The following is a 21,510-nucleotide window of genomic DNA, read 5'->3' on the forward strand; positions in this document are numbered from 1 at the left end:
CGCGCCTCCTCGCTTCCGTCCCGCTTCGTCTCCTTTCATCTCGCCATGCAGCCTCGGTTTCCTCTTCAGTCAGTATGAGCCGCGCGGTTCGAGCGCGAGCACTTCGTGCTTTGGGTTGTCGTTTGTCACCGCACCGTTTCGTACGATCGCGAGACAGCTTCGCGCGAAGACTGAACCCCCGTGAAGCAAATCGAAAGATCCGGAAATTACTAATGAGCACAGAGACGAGCGGTCCTCGTAAAGAGACGTTGTTTTCTCCGGCCTCTAGCCGATTCTCATAGTAATCTTTGTGGACACTCGTTCGCGCGCCATGAGTATGTAAAATATGAAGATACGTCTGTTACGGATGTTACAGATTTTTTACTTCTGCGTTTAATATTTTTCTTGTCGGTTCGTTAATCTGTTCAAACTTTTTGAACTTTTATATGCACAAATACAGATCTATATTACAATGTTTGATGTTACGTTGTTATTTGTTTGTATTATATGTAATAGTTAGTTCTTAGCACAAAACTATATATCTATTCTTTTAAAAAAGTGTTATAAAGAAAATTAATATTGAGTTAAATTTAAGGATTCTTTTATGAACAATTTAATAATTGAATGTCACTATAAAGGCAATATTCAAAAGCAATAGTTTTGATACAAAATTTAATTTTAACACAATCAATACAAATTTTATGTTTATTTGTGCAATGAATAAAAGAGATAAGTATAAATAGTGTATGTCTCTTGTTAATTATATTTCGATTCTCACATCAATATCTCGATGCCAATTTGTTCATTTATTTGAGCTTTTCAAACTTTCATATGTCAGAAATCAATGAAAATACTGTATTATGAAAGATACAAAAACTTCGTTTTACGTGTAAATTAAAAATTAAATTAAATTATATATAAATTCAGAAAAGATTTTGGCAAGGCAATTATTTAAAATGATGCATATAAAAGACTATAAAAAATTGTATTTTGTTGATTTTTAATTTTTAATTTTATCTCTTATAAACTTTCATACATTAACATATTAAATATTACAATTATTTGTTTGATAATTGATTAAAAACTTAACACACTGATTAATTTTATTTCTATTTATGGTATTACTACTTTTCCATTTATGCTGCAAATGGTTGAAAGAAGAAATTCTCTCTCCAACACGTTCTGATTCCGATTTCTTATATTTAATAACTTGTCAATTGGAACTAGCTCAGAGTTTTCTCAGCTTATATTTAAAAGTCGATGGATTCGCGCTACTTTGCTATTCAAATATCGAGCGAGCCACTTGTGATTTAATAAAGCCGATCTGCCCGTGATCCATCTTGGATATCGAGAAGTCGCATAATGCTGCGAGATTCTATGGCATAAATTCATAGTGTTCTTCGCAAACGCAACTTTAAGGCGAACCTTTGAAATTCAAGTCCAGAACATCTCTGAGCAAGAATTATATGTATACTCTTTTAACTCTATATTTAACTCTATAGATCAAATTATTTTCTTTACTTAGTAACTTTTAATTAACATTAAGATTGTGTAAATCGTAGTAGTTATATGTATATTTAGTCCTAAATGCATTAGTCCTAAATTTCTTCAATTTTTAAAACCTTATCAAGAATTACATTTCGTTATAGTCTATGAATTATTGAAATAATAATGGTGACAGAAATTGTCAATTAAATAAGAAAAATATATTCTTAATAAAACATTTTTTAAAACATTGTTTATAATAAATCTATTAAATTTCTTTTAAAGCAAGTCCTAAACAAAAGTCTTCGTATGAAAACAATTCTTTAAATCAGCTTTAAAACTTATTTTACCTGGGACCTATTTTATATTTATTATTATTAATTCTTAATATCTTATTTTTAAATTCCAATTAATTCGCCCGCAAGTGTATAAATCTCGAATTTGTCAAGATTTGCAACGATAACATTACAGAGAAGCGTGCGATTTGTGGTGCAGACAAAATGTCGCCGGAATAGATCACCAAACTTTGGACGGATTCATCCCTTGTGCGGTGGATCACTTGTCTGACTTACGACGGTTTCTTCTACTCGGCACTTTCGACGGAAGTTGTTCCGCTCGAACTTCCTTAAAGAGTGCAGACTGAGAGGAATTACCTTGTAACATCGCTCATAGACTTTTAACGTCTAATAAATCAGAACCGAAGAAGAGGATCTTGGGGAGGGGGCGATGATGGCCCGAGTGAATAAACATTTGTCTCTTCGGCTGCCGTGGGTGTCAGACGAGTCGAGGGAAGAGCGAATTCGCAATCTCGATTCGATATGAAGTCCAAGTGAAAATTCCACGACGAAAGTGAGAAGCGTCTTCGGCTGTCAGGGTTCAGACAATGAACAAACTGCACCGACAAAGCGAGAGCATCAATGGCGTTGAGACAGGGCGAGCGACAGAAATTGGAAAAGTAAGTACAGTCATACAAAGTCGATCGAGTGCGATATGCCGTTACTTCTCGAAATCGAATTTCACAGGCTTTATTCATCGCGAACTTGATTTATTTATTCAATCGCGAATTTATTAAATTAAAATATGAGAAATGTATATATATATATTCAAATTTAATAAATATATAATATTATACATAAATAACATAAGTTCATAAGTATCAAATAGTTAAAAAAAAAATTATATATAATATATGTATAAATATAAAAGTAATGTGCAGGTAATATAATATAATTTTCTTTTCTTCTTTGTGAAGAGAGAAAAGAGAGAAAGAGGGACAATAACATTTGAGCAAGTACTTTATTACATGCGATTGTCAGAGATATCTAGGGATATCTTCCGTACTCATCATTTTTGAGATTGTTATCTCTCCATTCGCATCTTTAGAATCTCATTGGAATTTCTGTTCGAGCTAAAAATCCTGAAGCTGCAAGAAATGAGATGTCGGATTATAAAAATCCGTTGGAGGACGCTGAAGGATGCTAAAGCATGCTAAGCGTGTTCCGTTTAGCTGCGAAGGGAAAAAGTTCTCGCCTTCTTATCGAGAACGTGATTTTTAAGTGCCGTCACTTATGTAGGTGCAACTCGATTAGCCGCGTGGAGCTCACATTATCGCGATCCCTTTATCGAGGCGACGTAGCTATCGATCTCGTTGCGATATTGCGGCACCTTGAGCTTTCTCGTAAGCCACTCGCACTTGCCAGAAATCCGGCATTTTAGCGAGTCGCACTCCCAACAGTCGAGACCTGTTGCTTTAGTGTCTTGCACATTTCAGTTTTTTCACAGCAAACAATTTCGTTAGGTTTCACGTATTTAGAATCTATACGGCAATGCTTCTCGTATAACGAAACACGTGAACGTTACTCATCTTTCTCCATTTCCACTTCTGTCTCTCATTTTCCTACATTTTTCGCATTATTTTACTTTATTCCATTTCACTTAATCTGATTTTATTTTATTTTACATTATTTTATTTCAATTTACCGTATCTTTCTCTCATTTTACCTTATTTATTGTAGAGTTGATGTCTATATAAGCAAACGAAAAAAGGAGCGTGTTGCATTCGATATTACACGGACTGTTGATTGATTGTTTCCATAAGAGAGCACTGGGAATAACGCTACAATTATAATTTCCGGCTTTTTGTCCACCAACAACGGAAATAATTGGATTACCATCGGCCTTTTCACGGGATCCGTCCTTTCGCTCTGTATTTTTCTCTCTCTCTCTCTCTCTCTCTCTCTCTCTCTCTCGCTTTCTCTTCCTCTCTTCCTCTCTTTTCCTCTTTACCTCAAACATTAACGTGAAACATTCAATAATCGCGATTAATTTGCGTCATTCTCCTAAAGAGGATCGATTACTAAAGCGCCACGTAGGATGAACTTAATTATTTATCCAAGATATCCGGGAATTCCGGTAGTCGCCGAAACGACGCAGGGAATTTGTAATATTTAAAGGATTCGACGAACCAATAGCAATTTAGAAGCATAAACAGTTGAATGTGTAATATTTATGCAACACAACGTGTTGAACTGGACAGATACGCGAATTTGCATCTTGATTAATTGATTAATCAGTCACACACATGCTTGTCTAATTACGGTCGAGGCGGTCGTGCACTTTTTGCGGTAAATTTTAAGCGCGAGCTCGCAAGACAAATATTTTTCGATGATAATGGCAATCGCAATTATACGAGAACCATTGGCGCGGCGCAAACGACTCTTTGCACCACAAATTCTAATGGAATTGTAGAAGGGATGAATAAATATTTTTCATGATAATTGCGTGCAGTCGCGATTACCGCGCGCTGCAATCGACCAACGTTCGCGACGGATTTTAGGAAAATAAAGGGAAATAGCTATCTTTATCGATAATGAGAAGATGTCATTGTACATTCAGCGATACCCGATTCGAGGTAAATCAATAAATTTTACTGGAACGATACAAAGAACAGGTAAAAATAAAGGACTGACGGTCATAAAGAACGCGATTTCAACCTGCCATTTTTAAGTGGATTTTGCAGATGTAATAATTTATGTAAATAATCGCATAATCTCATACCGTTTCTTTTAGTTTCATATTTTATTATTCGTAGTACTTACGCTTTTACCGTTTCTCGAGTATTTCTAATCCCCCACTTTTAATAAATGACAAACTTCGGAGAAGCGCGTGGATAAGCTTGAAATAAGAAAAAAGCTTAAACGAATGTGTGGTTAAATATTCTAAGAAACATTATGATTGTTATATGGTTATATAGTGGTTATGAACGAGTAGTTAAAAAAGCGAGAACTATCAATTTAATGACGGAACACGATAATATCATTAACTGATGAATGTTTAATATTTGACAACGTTTTAAAATTGATTCTTTTCCGTTTTTCGCCATTTTTCGTGATTAGTTTAACAAATACAAACATAACAAATATAACTCAGCGTAATAGCTATTATTTGACAATTGTTAATAAACAGACAACAATATCAGAGTCAATAATATCGGCATAATGCAAAATTTAATTATTCAACAAATGAATTGTCAGCTCGTGTCAAAGAGAAAAACTGATTACATCTTTTCAATTCTTTCGTCCTCTCTTGATTTAATATCAAAAACGTAATAAAGATAATAGTTGCCGTTCGGCTGATTGTTAATAAATAAATAACAATTGAAAATAAAATCGAGTTAGTGGCACAACACGATAATTTAACTAATTAACAAATAAATAAATCAAAACAACATATTCGAAACTCATCTTTTCTGGCTTCTCGTCATGGATTGACTATTCTCCAGCCGATGGCGCGGCAGAACGCGCTGTCATTGGCCTTAGAGGCGTCAGTAGTCATGCCGTGAAGCCGCGTCACTTTCCATCGCAGGACCGCTAATAAATTACATCCGTATTTCGCCCAACAGTCCCACCGGTCCCGATCTACCGAGCGAGCATGATTTAACCGTTCGCTTCTGCGAGTGCGTCTCGCCGCCGGTGCGATGCGACTTTCGACCCTGCGCTCGTCGATGCACTTTCGCGAATTGCGCTACTTAGGGTGCACCGGCGCAACCCTCTCGGCTTCTTGTGAAACCGAAAAGCGTGCGGCCTGAATGCAGTATCGAAATTAAATTCACCCACGAAGACTTTCGGGAACAGCTGTCAGGCGATAACAGCTTTGTGGCGCACACTTTTCTCTTCTTTCAGCAACCTTCAACGCTTGATTTTTCTAGTTTCCTTTTTTCTCAAGCGGTCTTCGAGAAAATCGCATCGCGCGATTATCTATCTCCTTTGGTGGTATGAAAGTAATTGTCGTGCTTTATTATGCATTTAATAATTCTGGTTATTTTTCATCGTTTCTTATAATATAAATATCTATAATATAATAAAAATAATAGAAATGATGCGAATATAAAATTTTTAATAATTTTTAAAAAAGTAGAAGTTGATACTGATATGCGTTCTTGACATTTTCTTCGTTGCATCACGTGTTTCGTCTAATAATGTTTGGTTATTTATTAGGAATTGCATCTGAACTTTACGAGATTTCTTGGTTATTCTAGGGCTTTCCTATGCGTCCGTGAAGGATTGATGAAAACTAACTATTTTGGATAAACAGGACATGATATATTTGGCAGCGCATGTATATGGCTTTACGAGTAACATATGTTGTTACATGAAGCTCGAGTAACATATGTTGTTACATGAAGCTCGCATGCGAGTTACGTTTATTTTTATACGCGGAGAATATTGCTATGTGCGGACTTTTCGATATAAATAGTTCAAGACGCACTCTTTACCGCACCGCAATACTACGTCACCGTTTTACTGCATCAACTTTATTATTCATGACTTGTATTAATGTATCGTTATCAACTTTCTGCATAAACTCGGTGGAAAGCTGAGAGCTATTCCTCCATCTCCGACGGGAAATCGGTTTCCGGTTTTACTCATAAAATTCTGCAATCGCGATTACCGTTCTAATTGAGAAATTACGCTAATTATAGAATAATATGAATCGCACAGAAATTCTTGTTGATACCAAACGAACAAACTCTCCGAAGAAGAAAATTCTTCACTTTATCACTTTCTACAGCCCTAATATATTAATTATGTAACCGTGATTAAAAGTTTATTTATAAAAAGTTTAATTACAATTTCGATGAGTAATAAGAAGGATAAAACTTTCTTATTTTTAATCATATTTAACATTATTATTTGCTAATTAATGTACTAATATCTCTCACGATTTATCTTAATTATTAATTCCGGATTCATAATTAATCGATGTGACACTTTATATTGTCTAATATTATATTTGTCTAAAAGAAAATTCTTGGATCGAAGATTAAGATAAGAAAGAGTTCATTTTTCGGTGAGAATTTCCACAGTCTCGATTCCCGTTGCAATTTACAACGGATGTTTCCAGATAACGCGTGGCGTTCCCGGATACGTCATTGACAGGCAAACTTGCCGAAGCAGCAATTTGTTAGGGGATCAGCATTGTCGCGAGGTGGAGAACGCAGACTGTCGATATCCGGTACGTCAGTTAATCCGACCCGACAGAGTCCTAGCAAATAAATAGCGGCCCACAAGAGGGAACGGCATTTTTGTAACCGTCACTTTAAATATCCGAAATGAGGGAGGGAGGGAATCGCGCATCCGATCTTGCACATTTATCGATGTCCCCGATAGTTTACGAGTCGACATCTCGGCCTTTGTTCATCGCTTAGAAGAGCCCCCGGCTTTGTTCGCGAGATTCTACCCGTAATCAGCGCGCAAACAGTCACCTCTGTGGCCTTCCGTTGCCCTGTCGTTATCGCTGTGAATTTCTGACGATAAAGAAACCGATGACAAAGCCTGATCGATCTCGGATAATTAAAACTGGGACTGCTTGCGATGGCATTTGAGAAGAATTGATCTAAGTCGATTTAGATTGCTCGACATGGAGATTTCCAGATTTTCCCGGATATTCACTCCTCGGAGCTTTTGCGTCATTAAATTTAATGCAGATTGACCTGCGGACTTACCTTTTAATTATGATGTTTGTCATATTCTGCAATATGGCAATTAGTCGAACTAATCAATAATATGTTATTAATGATCTACAATGTCCCATTTGAAGATATAAAGTCTCAGTTATCTAAAGATATCTATTTCCAATCTGCACAATACCCAAACAAAAAACGTGATGAAAAATATTAACGTTCGGTCGAGGAAAAAACACCTATCCACGTGGATTAATCAGCTGATCACGCTCGTCGGTACGGTACACGTGACAAGATTGTATCAGAATCTCAAAACATGCCAAAAGGTACTTTATCTCGCAAGAGATGAACTCCTAATAAAATTATATTTAAAACATATTAAAATCATCGACTCGATTGATCTACTTCCGCGGAACACCACTTACAATTAGTCAATTTGACCTTTTAACTAAAATTCCCAAGTTTAATCAAATTTCCGTAAAGAGCCCGAAGGAGTTCTCGTAAGAATGATAATTCACACTGTCTTCCCCAGCTTCTTTTTAGAAGCACGTCCGGTCGGCGCAAGGATCTCATACGAGCACGCTATCGATCGTGACTGCCGGTACTAATCCCGAAGAACTCCTGGGAGGCTCGTCATGCTGGCCCCGGAGGGCAATTTGACGTTCTGGGCCACCAGCAACTGGACGACGATGCTGCACCAGGTGTTCTGCAACGACACTCTTCTAGGCTGCGCCGGGGAGTGCGGCACCAGTTCCGGCGGATTCGACCATCTCTGCACCACGGTCGAGAGGGGGACCTTCACCGCCCCCTCGTTGACCCTTTTCTGTACACCCTGCGATTACGCGACATGCGACGTCAACGTGTCCTTGTTGCTCAACGGCCTGGAGAGCATCGAGGGTGTCTTCCTGTCCAGGATACCAACGAGGGACTGTAACGCCACGTCTTTCGAGGAAGAGGTAAGGTTTCTTTAGAATCATGATATTGAAGCATCGAAGCTCAAAGAGGAAAATTTTTCAAGTTTCTCTTGAATAACTTCAAAGATCCAAAGTAATCAAAAGTTTCGAGGTCTCTCCAAAGTTTCGTAGAAAATTGATATACTAGTAAAATATTTATACATTTTACACCAAAATTTATTACATTTATTAAATTTCATATGTAGATATAAATTACAAATAATTGTATAAGAATATTTATATAACTTAAATCTATAAAATTAATAAATTTGATTAAAAATATAGTATCTTAAAATTTCCGGAGCATCCAAGCTCAAGTATTGGAAAACTATAATGTTCATATTTTTGGACTTAAAGAACTTTCTTTTGAAGATTCGAACCTTACGCTGCAAAGACGTTTAAGCAGTCGAACAGGAAACTAAATTTACTCGATTTGCACGTGAAGATGGCCACGTCGATCTTCATCCCGAGTAGAAAGAGCGATATTTCAAGCCCGAGATAATAACGTTTAGGAATTGTCGTTTTCCGTTTGGAGCGTCCTGCAAGCTCCAGCCATTCGTCTCATCACGAAGACGATGGCGTAACGCAATCGCAATCGGAGCATCAATGGTACATCATCTGTTACAGATTTTGGAGTGTTCGCCGGCTGGCAGCATCGCCGATGACTTGGCCGTGTCCTGCTCGCATCGATCCAGGATCGGAGCGGGGACGAAGACGCGTCGCTTCGACTGGAGCTTTCTGTTCGTGGCGGTTTTTATAGCCGCCGGCGGACTGGGTAACATATTGGTCTGCCTGGCGGTAGGACTGGATAAAAGGCTCCACAACGTGACCAATTACTTCCTCTTGTCGCTGGCGATGGCCGACCTCCTCGTCAGCCTCTTCGTCATGCCCCTGGGAGCCATACCTGGCTTTCTGGGTGAGTACGTTGTTTCCTCGCTTCCTCCTCCTTTCCATTTCCAGGTCTTAATCTCGAAATGGTTTCCTGATTCTCCAAAGATCTGCTCTCGCGGAATAACGCGGGTTGAGCAGCGCAAATACCGCGGGAACATCGAGTGCCTTCTCCGAATTCCGCGATGGTGAACGAAGACCATATATAGCCGCATAGAACGAGGCAAAATAGGAAGAAAGCGAGAGAATTCGGCAGAGAAGAATTGCGGCTTTTCCTGCGGAATGGCGCGGATAATGGACGCGCGTTTCAGCGGAACGGCGACGCACCGAAGCGGAATCTAGAAGGCCCTGCGTAGCGACGCGCGCGTGCGATCGGATTACGCTCCGCTACGTAATGCAATCTCGGACTTAAGTCGGTGTGATATAGCGCGGAACAACTTGGAAACGGAAGACGAACTCGCGTGGAAGGTCGTGCGTCCGAGGTTTGCGCCTCTTCCGGTCTCCGCGCCGCGCTGACCGCCGCGAAATTTCCTAGTAACCCGGGCAAATTAGCCCGCGGGGCTAACGCTAATTAAATCAGAGAATGCATCTGCGTCGTCGCTTAGGGCTCGTTAACTTCGGAACGTAACTTTACGGATTCATTTAACTAAAAATCTGGGTTAAACTCTAGATTGTTTGTTTATTCTGCTTGATTCTGCTATCGCACGCAGACACGGACGCAGTTCAATTCTACTGTGATGTAATTATTTTTATTTCATGCGCTTTATTAATGAGCGCAAGAATCATCAACGTTAATTTACAACAAAGATATTGGACAAAGAGAGGTATCATAACTCGCAACTTCCGCCTCTAGATTTACGAAATTTACAAACGATCAGTCGTAACGAAGCCTCGTCCCCATCCCGCCACCCCTTTGAGAAACGACTTTATCCGCGGGTTTTCGCGTCACGTGCCCGTGCTTCATCCTTCACGTGGAACACGCCGACACGCGAGGAGGCATTAGCGGATTCATCGTAGTGGCTCTCGTTTATCTCGCGAACGAGACAGCTTTTGCTCCACGACCTGGAAGGAGTAATTTCCAGGCGCGTTCCGGCCTCAGGAAGCCTTAAAAACCGGGGAGACATCAACGCACAATTCGATCTCGTCAAGCCATTAATGCGGAGCCTGCCTGAGGCGATCGAGTCAAGTGTCTTCATCGTTCCCGAATGTTTTTAGATCGCTGGTTCGCGGATGCGCCGCGCCGCGAAAGCGAAAGCGCCCGTGCGGAATTCTTTTCTGAGATTGTTTCGAAATTTGGCAGTTCACATAAATTCAGTATACAGTTTTCCCGCGGTCAGACTGGAAAGGAAAAATATTTGCGAGTGACATTTTATTTCTTGGCTTTGTCCAGTGTCATTAAAATTACAGTGTAGGAACTGCTGAGCGCTTTTGACATTCTCGGATTTTATAATCGCGCAGATTTAAATCCCAAATTTTTTTTCAGTTGAAACTTTAGACTCTTGACGTTGGAATTTATGACACCCGGAGTTTCTAGTTACTTAAGGAAATTGTATGTATTTTTAATTTCTTATGAAAGTTTGAAGCCTTTCATAAGCGAGCTTTATCACAAAATTGCAACGTGCGAAGAAAAGTGAAAAATAAATTTAATCTGTTATTATAAAATAAATTAATTTTAATACTTTAAACTCAATAAATTTAAAGTAAATGTAAAATTGAAAAACGCGAAATATTAATGATAGATTTCTTAATAATCAGATGTCAATAAAATCCACCAATACTTCTTTATGTAGAAAATGTTTAATTATTACATAATAAATATTTCGCGCATGAAAATGTCCAAAATGTTAGGGGAATGATGAAAAACGATTTAATATTTCGAGGACTAGTAAACAAGCATTTGTCGATGTTACAGGATATAACGTCTAATGATTTTCGGCGTCCTTGATCCGATTACAGAGTGCTGTGATCATGGCATTAATTAATTCGCGTTTCAACTGAAATTGCTGCGAGCAACGAAGCACCCCGTACGGTCATTAAGTACTTTCAAGTGTCCAATCTACGTCGGTTCAATGACGGCCTACGATTATCTTGGATGACACTTATCCATCATAAATCGTCCCAAAATTCACGCCGTGTGCATACTCTTAAGCTTGGATAATGTAATTAGACTATTAATTTATATACAACACATTATCATGACATTATACATACATTACAGCGATCATTAATTTGTGGCTACCTATATAAACGATCGCGGAGAAAAATACAACACGGAAATATTTTATAATATGCTTATAATCACTGATTAATATTTGAACAATAATAGTGTTTATAATTACAAAAAACGTATTCTTATAATAAAATAAAAATATTAGACGAGAATAATAGTAAATGTTGAATACTTAATAAGAATTAATTTACCGCAATAACGTTCATAATTACAAAACGTACACATAAATTAATAGTATCAGATAAAAAGAAGCTAAAAGCTTAACTAATGTAAGTGTTAAAGTGTTAAACACTTGATAACAATAAATTCACCCCAATTGCTCGTCGCAATTTAATTTTAACATCACGTAAACGTTCATTAGAATTTTATCTCACTACTTAATTATCAATGTTTATTTTAATATGCAACCCTTCAAAGCAAAAGGGAATCAAAGTCTCGTCGGCAGCTCTCACCAGCACAAACGTGTCGAAATCGGCGGCGCAGGTGTAGCTCACTGTTCTCCCCGGAGTGCCGGGAGCTCGTTACATTCATTAAACCACGTGGTTCATTTTCGACATTTGTTCCCATGCTTCTCGTGCGAGGATACGCTGTCTGTGGCACATTGCAAGCACGTACGCACGTACAACGCGGCCGCGCGATGCCACCTTGTTACGGAGATGAGCATCGGCGCGTGTTGCACCCTTTGTGACCGAAATATGGCGAATTTGCCATCTCAGAACAATGCGGGAGTATTTTGTATTCAGCGGCACGCTCGTGCCTTCAAGCGCGAGCGATCGGCTCACCCCTTTTTGTATTCCAATTCTTTTTCGGCGCGTCTGCGAGCATACTCCTCCTCCTCTCCCCTTGCTCTCCCTCGGAATATCCCTCAAAGCCATCCCAATACATACCGCCGACGCTCTCGAAACTTTATTGTTGAAAAAGAGTTAAAAATACGGTATACGTGCGGAATTAATAATGATAACAATAATTGGGGCTTCTCTCTTATTGGACCGTTCGGGCTGAATAGAACTACGTGCGTTCCAACGTGCAAAGGTTTTAATAATGGGATATGATTCAGCCCTCTAGTTTTGTTCGAATTTCTTTTGCAATTTTTTTTTAACTCGAGTTTCATCCGCTTATGTCGTCCTCCTTTTTTCCCTCGTTTCGGTTCGCAGCGCACTCCCGTTATTAATTTGTCAAATTCTGATTGCGAATTTTATTTCTGCCCGTCGCGTACTTCCTGCGTGTACTTAGGCCCTTATTGCAGCGTAGCTGCTCATCAAGCCGTACTTTAATCTGTTACTAATGAAATTCCTGGCAACGTAGTCTCCGGGAAGATCTTAATATAATGCAACTATGCAAATTTTTGGGGTTACTATGCATCCTCGGAAATTCTGTTCCGCTTCTCTCGCCTTAATTCTCCCAACGAGTGCAACGCATTAGATTACATGACGGATCAATTAAGTCAATTAGTCTAATTGAATCGGTATCCACGATGAGAGGGGGATTAAAGAAGCGAAGTGCGTCTTGAAATAACGGCGTCATCTTAATTCTCACGCTTGTATCAAATGCTTCTTCCGGCATTAGAATTAGCGGAATGGCAAATTGATAAAATGTGAGGCACGTTGTAAAACAGAATCGTAAAACTTATAGATAAAGCCACATGATGGCCGGTGGTGATCGACGTCGCACTATCGCAGTTGAGACAGTTCGCCGTTCTGCGACCAGAAGCGCGATCATCGTAAATTCCCGTCAATTAATCATCAGTTCCCGTCCGTAAGTTTGCTGATCAACCTGCCGGGATTATTCGTCGCGATTCTTGAGACCGTGCCGACGCTCGGCGGGTTCCGCGAGATCTTTGAAGCGGCAAAAATATATCGGCAGCTCGCGGAAGCTGCGTGCACGAAATGACGGTTGTGTAAACGCATTTCCGACATTTGACGCCTTTTGATGTGATCCATTCATTGCGTAGGTATCACGTGCGCGCGCATCACGCGTTCTTTGCACGCCCGCGCGCATTCCAAATGCGTCTTTATCCGCATTGCACACACGCAACACGCGCACGTACTGCGAGCTTATCGTCGCCCCTATCCTTCCATTATCATTTTCCGGAAAAGCGGTCGACAAAATTCGTCGCAGAAAAATCCATGCGCGATATCCGGATCCGCTCGAATCCTTCCTCTGTTCGCGCTCGTGTCCTGATAAAAGGGCAGTCCGCAAAAAAGGAGCCTGTGAGATACGCTATTAATTAATCCTTTCTTCTGAAATTTCTCGCGCGCGTAAAATATTCCATGAGAGAGGAGGGAAGGATAAAAAGGAGAATAAAAGAAGAGGGCTTTGGTTTCAAGGGCTGCGGATGGATGATCGCGTGTGGAATCCCATCCCTTGTTCAACTGCGAGCGGACGCCAATGGACTCCAATGGAATGCGAAGAACCAAGCTATCACGTAGCTCGATACAATTTTAATATAATTTTACGATAACGATTATTAATCATACACAAACTGACAGAAAAAACTAAAGTTACGGTATTTGGTGGACGTTGACGAGCTCGGCGACGCGCGCGGGCTGTATCGCTCCTTAAAAAATACGGAATGTGAGAACACTGAGGGGGAGTCTCTTGAATTTCACCGTGAATATAATAGATCGTCTGGGACGTGTCGTGACGAGCGAAGGGGGTAGGAAACGCGACACCTTCTCGAGGAGCAGGCCCGAGCTCTTTGGATGTTCGAATTTTCAGGATATTGGCCGTTCAGCGTGGCATGGTGCAACGTATACGTGACATGCGATGTGCTAGCGTGTTCGGCAAGCATAATGCACATGTGCTTCATCTCGTTGGGTCGTTACCTGGGTATCCGTAATCCGCTCAGGACACGTCACACGTCTACGAAACGAGTGGTGGGCTTCAAGATTGCCGCGGTCTGGCTGTTGGCTATGCTCGTCTCCAGCTCCATCACGGTGTTAGGTAAATTACCTCACGTATCAGCGACTGTCTCTGTTTCTCCCTATCTCTCTGTTTCCCCGTCTGTCTATCTGGAAAGTGCTCCGATATGAACTCGGCACGTATCTCATAAAACGGACGAATGCGAGCGCCATGAAAACGCGTGGAAAGCGCGTCGACAAACGACTCCTGGAGAGAAACGCACTCGAAGAGAAAAATATCTTGCATCGCTCATAAGCATTTGTCTACGCGTTGAATTTATGATTCTCTTTGACTTATAAATAGTTTTCTTTCAAAATCGTACATATTGAATCGTCTGAAATGGGTCGTTAGTGTTATGTCTGTATTTTATATGAATTTTATTTTGTCGAAATATATGTAACATTACGTAATTACATACAGGTAATAGAAATAAAATAAATATTAAAGTAAATTATTAAATATTAATTAAATTAAATTATATTGATATTTTTTCGTTGATTCTTATCGCTCGAGGTAACAAAATTTTGTATATCTTCGTTTTATAGTTTTGTGAAATAGGAGAAAATATGGATGTTAAAATATGGCTTATGAGCGGCGGATCAATAGAAGATTCCGAATTTTTACAGACAGCTTTCATACCTCGAGATAAAAAGCAAAAACCTGGCGCAGCGACACGGAGTGATGCTTTTTCGTGACATAACGTATATTTATCAAAGCGATTACGTTCTCGATTCCCGCCCTAATCGATATTCGAGGAATATCTTCTCCATGTCTTTCACTCCTTATTATGCAAAGCAGCTTTGCGAAAATTCTGATTAATCGAATTGTACAAATATATTGAAATATACTTGAACCCGTCTCTTTATTCTCTTGAGACAGTTGACTACATGAATTTAATCATGCATTAATCTGGCGATAATATAGGTCTATAGGAGATTATTTTCAAAGATCCGCGAGGTGCAATCTCTCTTCGAAACAATTGTTATAATATTTCACGAAGCAATATTTCCTTCAATTCAATTTCTCTCGAGTCAAATGCAAGAACACAATGATTACATAGTAAAGAATCAACTCTCGAACAGACAGACCGACAGAGAGAGAGAGAGAGAGAGAGAGAATACAGAATGAGGGTGCTAGACTTCGGGGGTGTCTCACGAAGCTTGACGGATGATCGAGAGCTTCACTCGACGGCGACTAATCGAGGAAGAGGCTGATCGAGGCACATCGACTCGACGATTGTTGTTTCAGGCATAATCAACCCCTCGAATATCATGCCACGGCCGGGGGTATGCGTCATCAACAACCGGGCATTTTTCGTGTTTGGTTCACTAGTCGCATTCTACATCCCCATGATCGTTATGGTGGCGACCTACGTGCTGACGGTGCAGTTGCTTCGCAAAAAAGCGCGGTTCGCGGCTGAACACTCGGAGGGCGAACAATTCCGCCGACTGGGAGGCAGATACGCATCTGCAAAAACATCGTCAACAGCGTCGTCATCGTCGTCTACCACGACCGTCACAACCACTGCCGCGAGATCCTCCACTTGCACCAGACAGGCTCGCACTTCCGGTTGCAACAGGGAAAAGGAGAGGTGAGAATTCGAGACAAGGATTTTCACTTTTTGCAATGATTATAATTGTTATTACTTTGATATGCAGTTAAATTATGATATAATTTACAATAAAGATAACAAAACTGTAATTTATATAGTTGCATATAATTAAATTACAGCATGACTTAATTGTTATTTATCTGAAATCAATATATATATATATATCAATATATATATTTGTTATATATGGCCTAAACACGTGCAAAAGTAAATGTTGAAACATAACATAATTGCAGTTTTCTTCACGTAAATTCTTCTTTGTAGTGTAATTGCTCTTTTCTACAAAAGAGAAATGAAATTCTGCTAAGTGATGTAAGAGATTTAATTTACAACGATCAAAGATCGCGATTAGTACTGCATTTATTTTCGCAATGTAAACTTGCTGATTATCAAGCTCTTTTCATCGCTCTGTTTCATGCAGCCAGATCGCGCATGCAATATTGCTGATATCAACGCGACGCGAGTCTATGAATCTTAAATCAGGCGTCACGACGCAACACAGCCGAGCCCGAGCCGCAAATTAATACGATCCGAACTTTCTTCATCAACATGTCAATTTTTAATTGCAAATTCTCGGCAATCTGCGCGCCGTTCAGCATCATCACTGGATTGCCACAAAATTAGAAGATAAATATATAATACGCTAAACAGCATGCGCTATCGTAATCTTTACACGAACTTTATACAAGATATCACATTGTATACATAAACGCATATAATTATTCAAAGTTAACATTAATGAAAATTAATAATTTCAATTGTAAACGCGCAATAAAAAGATCTCATTATATTATTATATTATATCCAGATATCTATTTTATCCCTTAAAAAAATGATATTTAAATAATGCAATCGTTAGAACTTGTCATAAGAGACTTTTATTAATCAAATTAATTGTGCAAAATGTAACATGGCCTTGATAAAAAGAGAGACTTGTTTTTCGAGAACGTGGTACTGCAAATGAGTTCCAGAGAAGTTAGGAAACTTTGTTTGATTATCGGAACAGCGATAAATGCGGGGGTGCGAAAAAGGTCCTGCCGCAGTTGAGGTTGGCGATGAACGGTGCCGGAAGTGCCGCCGCAGGATCTCGGCTCAAGTCGAAAGTGGATCAGGCGACCCAAACACCGGAGAACATCGCACGTGAGACACGGAACTTTACCCTGAGGGCCCTCAAACTACAACTGAATGTTACACCGACCACCATGAACCTCAGGTGAAATTGTCTTCTTCTTCTTCTCCTTTTTCTTCTTCTTCTTTCTCTCGTGTGTAACAAGAAATTGAAAAATCGATATTCACGAAAATTGATATTGGTATTGGTATTCTTCCACAGGTTTCTAGTGGGACGAACGAAAAAGAGATCTTGCGCCGCAAACGCGGTCGCGACTGAACAGAAGGCGAGCAAGGTTCTAGGACTGGTGTTCTTCACGTTCGTGTTGTGCTGGGCGCCGTTCTTCCTGCTTAATATCTTCTTCGCGGCGTGTCCCACGTGTCCCGTGCCCAGACACGTAGTGGACACGTTTCTCTGGCTGGGTTACGTGTCCTCGACAATCAATCCAATCATCTATACCATCTTCAACAGGACTTTCCGCGGTGCATTCATTCGTTTGCTGAAGTGCAAATGCTCGAGGTAATGCACCGGCCATTCTTTGCTCGGAATATTGTAAATACTCTAAAACGTATTTCATCAAGTGCTAAGCTCCAGTTTTACAATAAAAATAGAAGCAAGTTTACTTTACATTTGCACCGATAATTTAAACTGCATATTTACATTTAGTTACGTTTACATTCATATCGTAAAAAAATATTTATCTATCAGTAATTTTTAATAAAACGGATATTTAAATTTACTTTTTGAGTAAACAGATTGATTTACTTATGCTACAAAAATTTATCTAATAACTGTTAAATAAATTTCTTTCTCATTCATAAAGATTATTCAAATTATTCTTTTAGGTCCGCAAGGCCTTTAAGATATCGTGCGACCAACGAGAGCGGAAGGGGAGCAGTAGGTCTTTGCACGTCGAGTGCTCTTCCACTGGCCATCAGCCTGCAGGGTACACCCTTACTGACTCCGACATCGAATCCGACACCGACGCCAGCGTCAGGAAGCTCGTTCATGACGATGATGCATCGGACACCGAGTTCACTCTATCAAGACACCTTTCTGGTTCACGAACGCGATGAGAGTGATCATTAATCGAAAGATTAACCGAGAAATCACGCTGCACAACGCGGCTGCTGCATCCTTCAGTGAAACTACAACCTTAGCGACAATAGTTGTAAAATCAATGTACATAGAATGTAAATAAATTTTGTTCTACATAAATGTAAGTACATATAATTGTTCTTTGCTCCTTGGAAATCTCTCGTTATTATGCCCTGCAAATCCTTTCATTTTTTAAAATTAATCAAAGTAGAGAAACTAATTCCTCCAACTTTAATCTAAAGTTTAATTATTTATATGTTGACTGACACAATTCATTTCTCTCTCGAAACTTGGGCTTAAGAGTGACAGAGCGAGGCTTTATACTCGTTGTGTATCGTATTACTTTATCGATCGCCGAGATCCATAAAGTAATCTTGTTGAGTACTGTGTCAGTTTTCTAAAATTATTTAATGGTATGTTAGAAATTGAATCTCTAGAGATACCTCCATGTATGCAGTAAAATAAAACAATATTGCTATTTCGGCTCAAACTTCATCATTATCTCAAGTCCAAGTCGCACAAGAATATTTTCTGACAATTTAAATTGGATGCATTGGAAGCCATATACAGGGTGAGGTACCTAAAACAGGCCACCTCAATATCTCGGCTGTTATTGGTGATAGAAAAAAATGTGTCAGACCAAACTTGTATAGTTTCGAGGGACACATAATTTGTTCTAAATAATTTTTTATTAGGTGGACGCGTAGAGGTCATATGACGGTCAACTTCGTTTTTTTAAATGGTATGATGTTTTTTTACGTACCATCTTAGTGGAGCGTTTGAAGATGCGCACATTGATCTACGGGTCAAAATCATTCAAGGTCACTGAAGGCTAAAATTTCTAAGTGCTAGAACTTTTTCATTTCTGAGTTTACGGTATTTTCAATAACAGAGAACTCTAGGCAATATAAAAAATAATGATATCATCAACTCAGAACTTCTCGGAAAAGAAAAAATTTCTAACGGCTAGAACTGTTTCATTTCTGAATTTACGGTATTTTCAATAGCAGAGAACTCTAGGCAATATAAAAAATAATGATAACAACAACTCAGAACTTCGCGGAAAAAGAAAAAATTTCTAAGGGCTAGAACTTTTTCATTTCTGAGTTTACAGTATTTTTAATAGCAGAGAACTCTAGGCAATATAAAGTAAATTATTTTCCCTTGCAGTTGGCCTTCAGTAACCTTGAATGATTTTGAGCCGTAGATCAATGTGCGCATCTTCAAACGCTCTACTAGATGGTACGTAAAAAAAACATATTATACCATTTAAAAAAATGAAGTTGACCTTCATATGACCTCTACGCGTCCACCTAATAAAAAACTATTTAGAACAAATTACGTGTCCCTCGAAACCATGCAAGTTTGGTCAGACACATTTTTTTCTATCACCAATAACAGCCGAGATATTTAGGTGGCCTGTTTTAGGTGCCTCACCCTGTATGTCTTTTATTACAATTTTTTTCGTAAATATCGAATTGTTCACAACATAAATTTCATGGACCACGGATGTTTAGTATTTAATGTTTAGCATGTAATAATAATTGGCAATTACAGTTCAGAATTAATTAAAATGTTCTGCAACGCGTTGGAAACTTTAACAATCGATTGATCGAGTGTTGTAATCATCAACTGTTTCGAATTCAAAAGATACTTTTTCCATCCATACTCTGCATATTGTTCTATTGTATTATAATACACAAAATTGTATCAGAGCTGACACCTAACAAAAGCTCGAGGAAAATCAATTCATCTGCGGTTGATAATTTTACTTTTCCTTTTAACGCATAATAATTAAACAGAATAATCAACAGCTGATATTTGCTCTTGTTGTTTAATCGTTCTAGTAAATTTAAAATCAGTTTTATCGACATGAGAGTAATTTTCTTTGCATTTACCCTCAGCAGGAAAATGCTTGAAGGAACTACATGCACATTCAAGAGACAAACCCTAATATGATACATAACAATGATCCTAATATTTTTTTAGATTTCGTCAGATGACGACAGCAACACGATATCGTCGCATTTGCTATTTCGCTGTTTCCAAGATAAGATTTATCGACAATAAAAATGACCTGTCGATAAAACGGAAGAGTTGTCCATATCATCTCTTATTTATTAAATGCAACCTAATCGTAAAAAGAATTCTGACCAATTAGAAAAACATTTAATCGATTATTTAATCGATACCAGCATCGAGACATTAATCAAGCTTTCATCGTCAGGACTTCCAAAAATAAATTTGATAAATGTCTCACTATTTATCAGGCAATTCGTCAGTTAAAATTTGTGTATGTTAAAAAAACATACATAAATTTTATCTCGATGAGGAAATCTAAGTAAACTATTAAAAATTAAGGGAAACTAATATGACAAACAAATTAAACTCACTTTTTAAAAATTCCAATTATTGATTATGTTATAATAACAATTTTACATTCACCGATTACAAAAATATTTCGAGTGTTTGTATAATGTGCAGAGTACATTTGAAAATATATTTAGGACCACATACATTAATTAAAAGTCATGAGAATAATGTTACTATGTAAATACACTCTGCTTTTCTCAAAACACACCTCGCGAACACGAGCTTACTGAACACGGCAGCTGTTCGACCCAGTTGGCAAGAATAAGACGAACGATTATTATAATCCGCGATCCTCGGTCGGAATCGTAATTGGCTAAGTTGGAAAGAATTTTCATTTGTCGATTCGACAACATAGTTGGGTTATTTGCCGCGGGAGCGGTTTTGCGTGGCAAAGTTTGTGCGCTACCTTTGCCTTTGTAACAATCAGTTTGCAGAAGCTTGTAACAAAATGTTCACAATAGAATGTAAAATTAAGCTATTGTAATAAAAGAATATTTTTCCAGCAAAAGAAGTAGAAAAAAATCAATTTTAATCATGTGAGTAAAGCAACGCGGAATAGGTCAGAATTAATAAAATAGCAAATGTATAAGATTGATAAACAACAGTCGAATAAGTAAATAAAATGAGCGGAACGAAACGAAATCGAATAAACACCGAGAAAGCCGATCGTCAGTTTCCGGTTCTCGATTTCCGGCGAAAAACGTAAATTTCACTCGGGCAAAAATATTTGTTTTGGGGGCTAATAATCCGATACGTGAAATGAAAACGCGACAAATGGGAGAACTCCATGAAATTTTCGATACACAAAATCGAATCCCGAATTTTATTTCCGGTATCGGAAATATGATTCAGCGTCCATCAATATTTCTAAAAGCGAATCCGTAGATAAGCCCGCTGTGATAATGCGAATTCCGAAATGGG

The 21,510-nt window shown here is 38.7% G+C and overlaps 1 protein-coding gene across 4 annotated transcripts; it reads left to right on the forward strand.

Annotated features, from left to right (window-relative positions):
* Positions 1 to 38: 38 nt before the first annotated feature.
* LOC105279880 (D(2) dopamine receptor) lies at positions 39 to 18,344 on the forward strand. Of its 4 annotated transcripts, XM_011339977.3 has the most exons (10): positions 39 to 314; positions 1,936 to 2,419; positions 6,868 to 6,978; positions 7,959 to 8,382; positions 9,007 to 9,295; positions 14,216 to 14,440; positions 15,647 to 15,989; positions 17,017 to 17,223; positions 17,341 to 17,637; positions 17,964 to 18,344. In XM_011339977.3, the coding sequence occupies exons 4-10, from the start codon at positions 8,062 to 8,064 to the stop codon at positions 18,205 to 18,207; spliced, it is 1,926 nt and encodes a 641-aa protein (XP_011338279.1). In that variant the 5' UTR covers positions 39 to 314; positions 1,936 to 2,419; positions 6,868 to 6,978; positions 7,959 to 8,061; the 3' UTR covers positions 18,208 to 18,344. The 4 variants fall into 4 exon arrangements, with proteins under 4 accessions (XP_011338279.1, XP_019887356.1, XP_011338278.1 ...); XM_020031797.2 differs by lacking the exon at positions 6,868 to 6,978 and having other exon boundaries at positions 1,914 to 2,419; XM_011339976.3 differs by lacking the exon at positions 6,868 to 6,978.
* Positions 18,345 to 21,510: the final 3,166 nt, after the last annotated feature.

The sequence above is a fragment of the Ooceraea biroi genome, chromosome 7, assembly GCF_003672135.1.
Source record: "Ooceraea biroi isolate clonal line C1 chromosome 7, Obir_v5.4, whole genome shotgun sequence".
Lineage (NCBI taxonomy): Eukaryota > Metazoa > Arthropoda > Insecta > Hymenoptera > Formicidae > Ooceraea > Ooceraea biroi.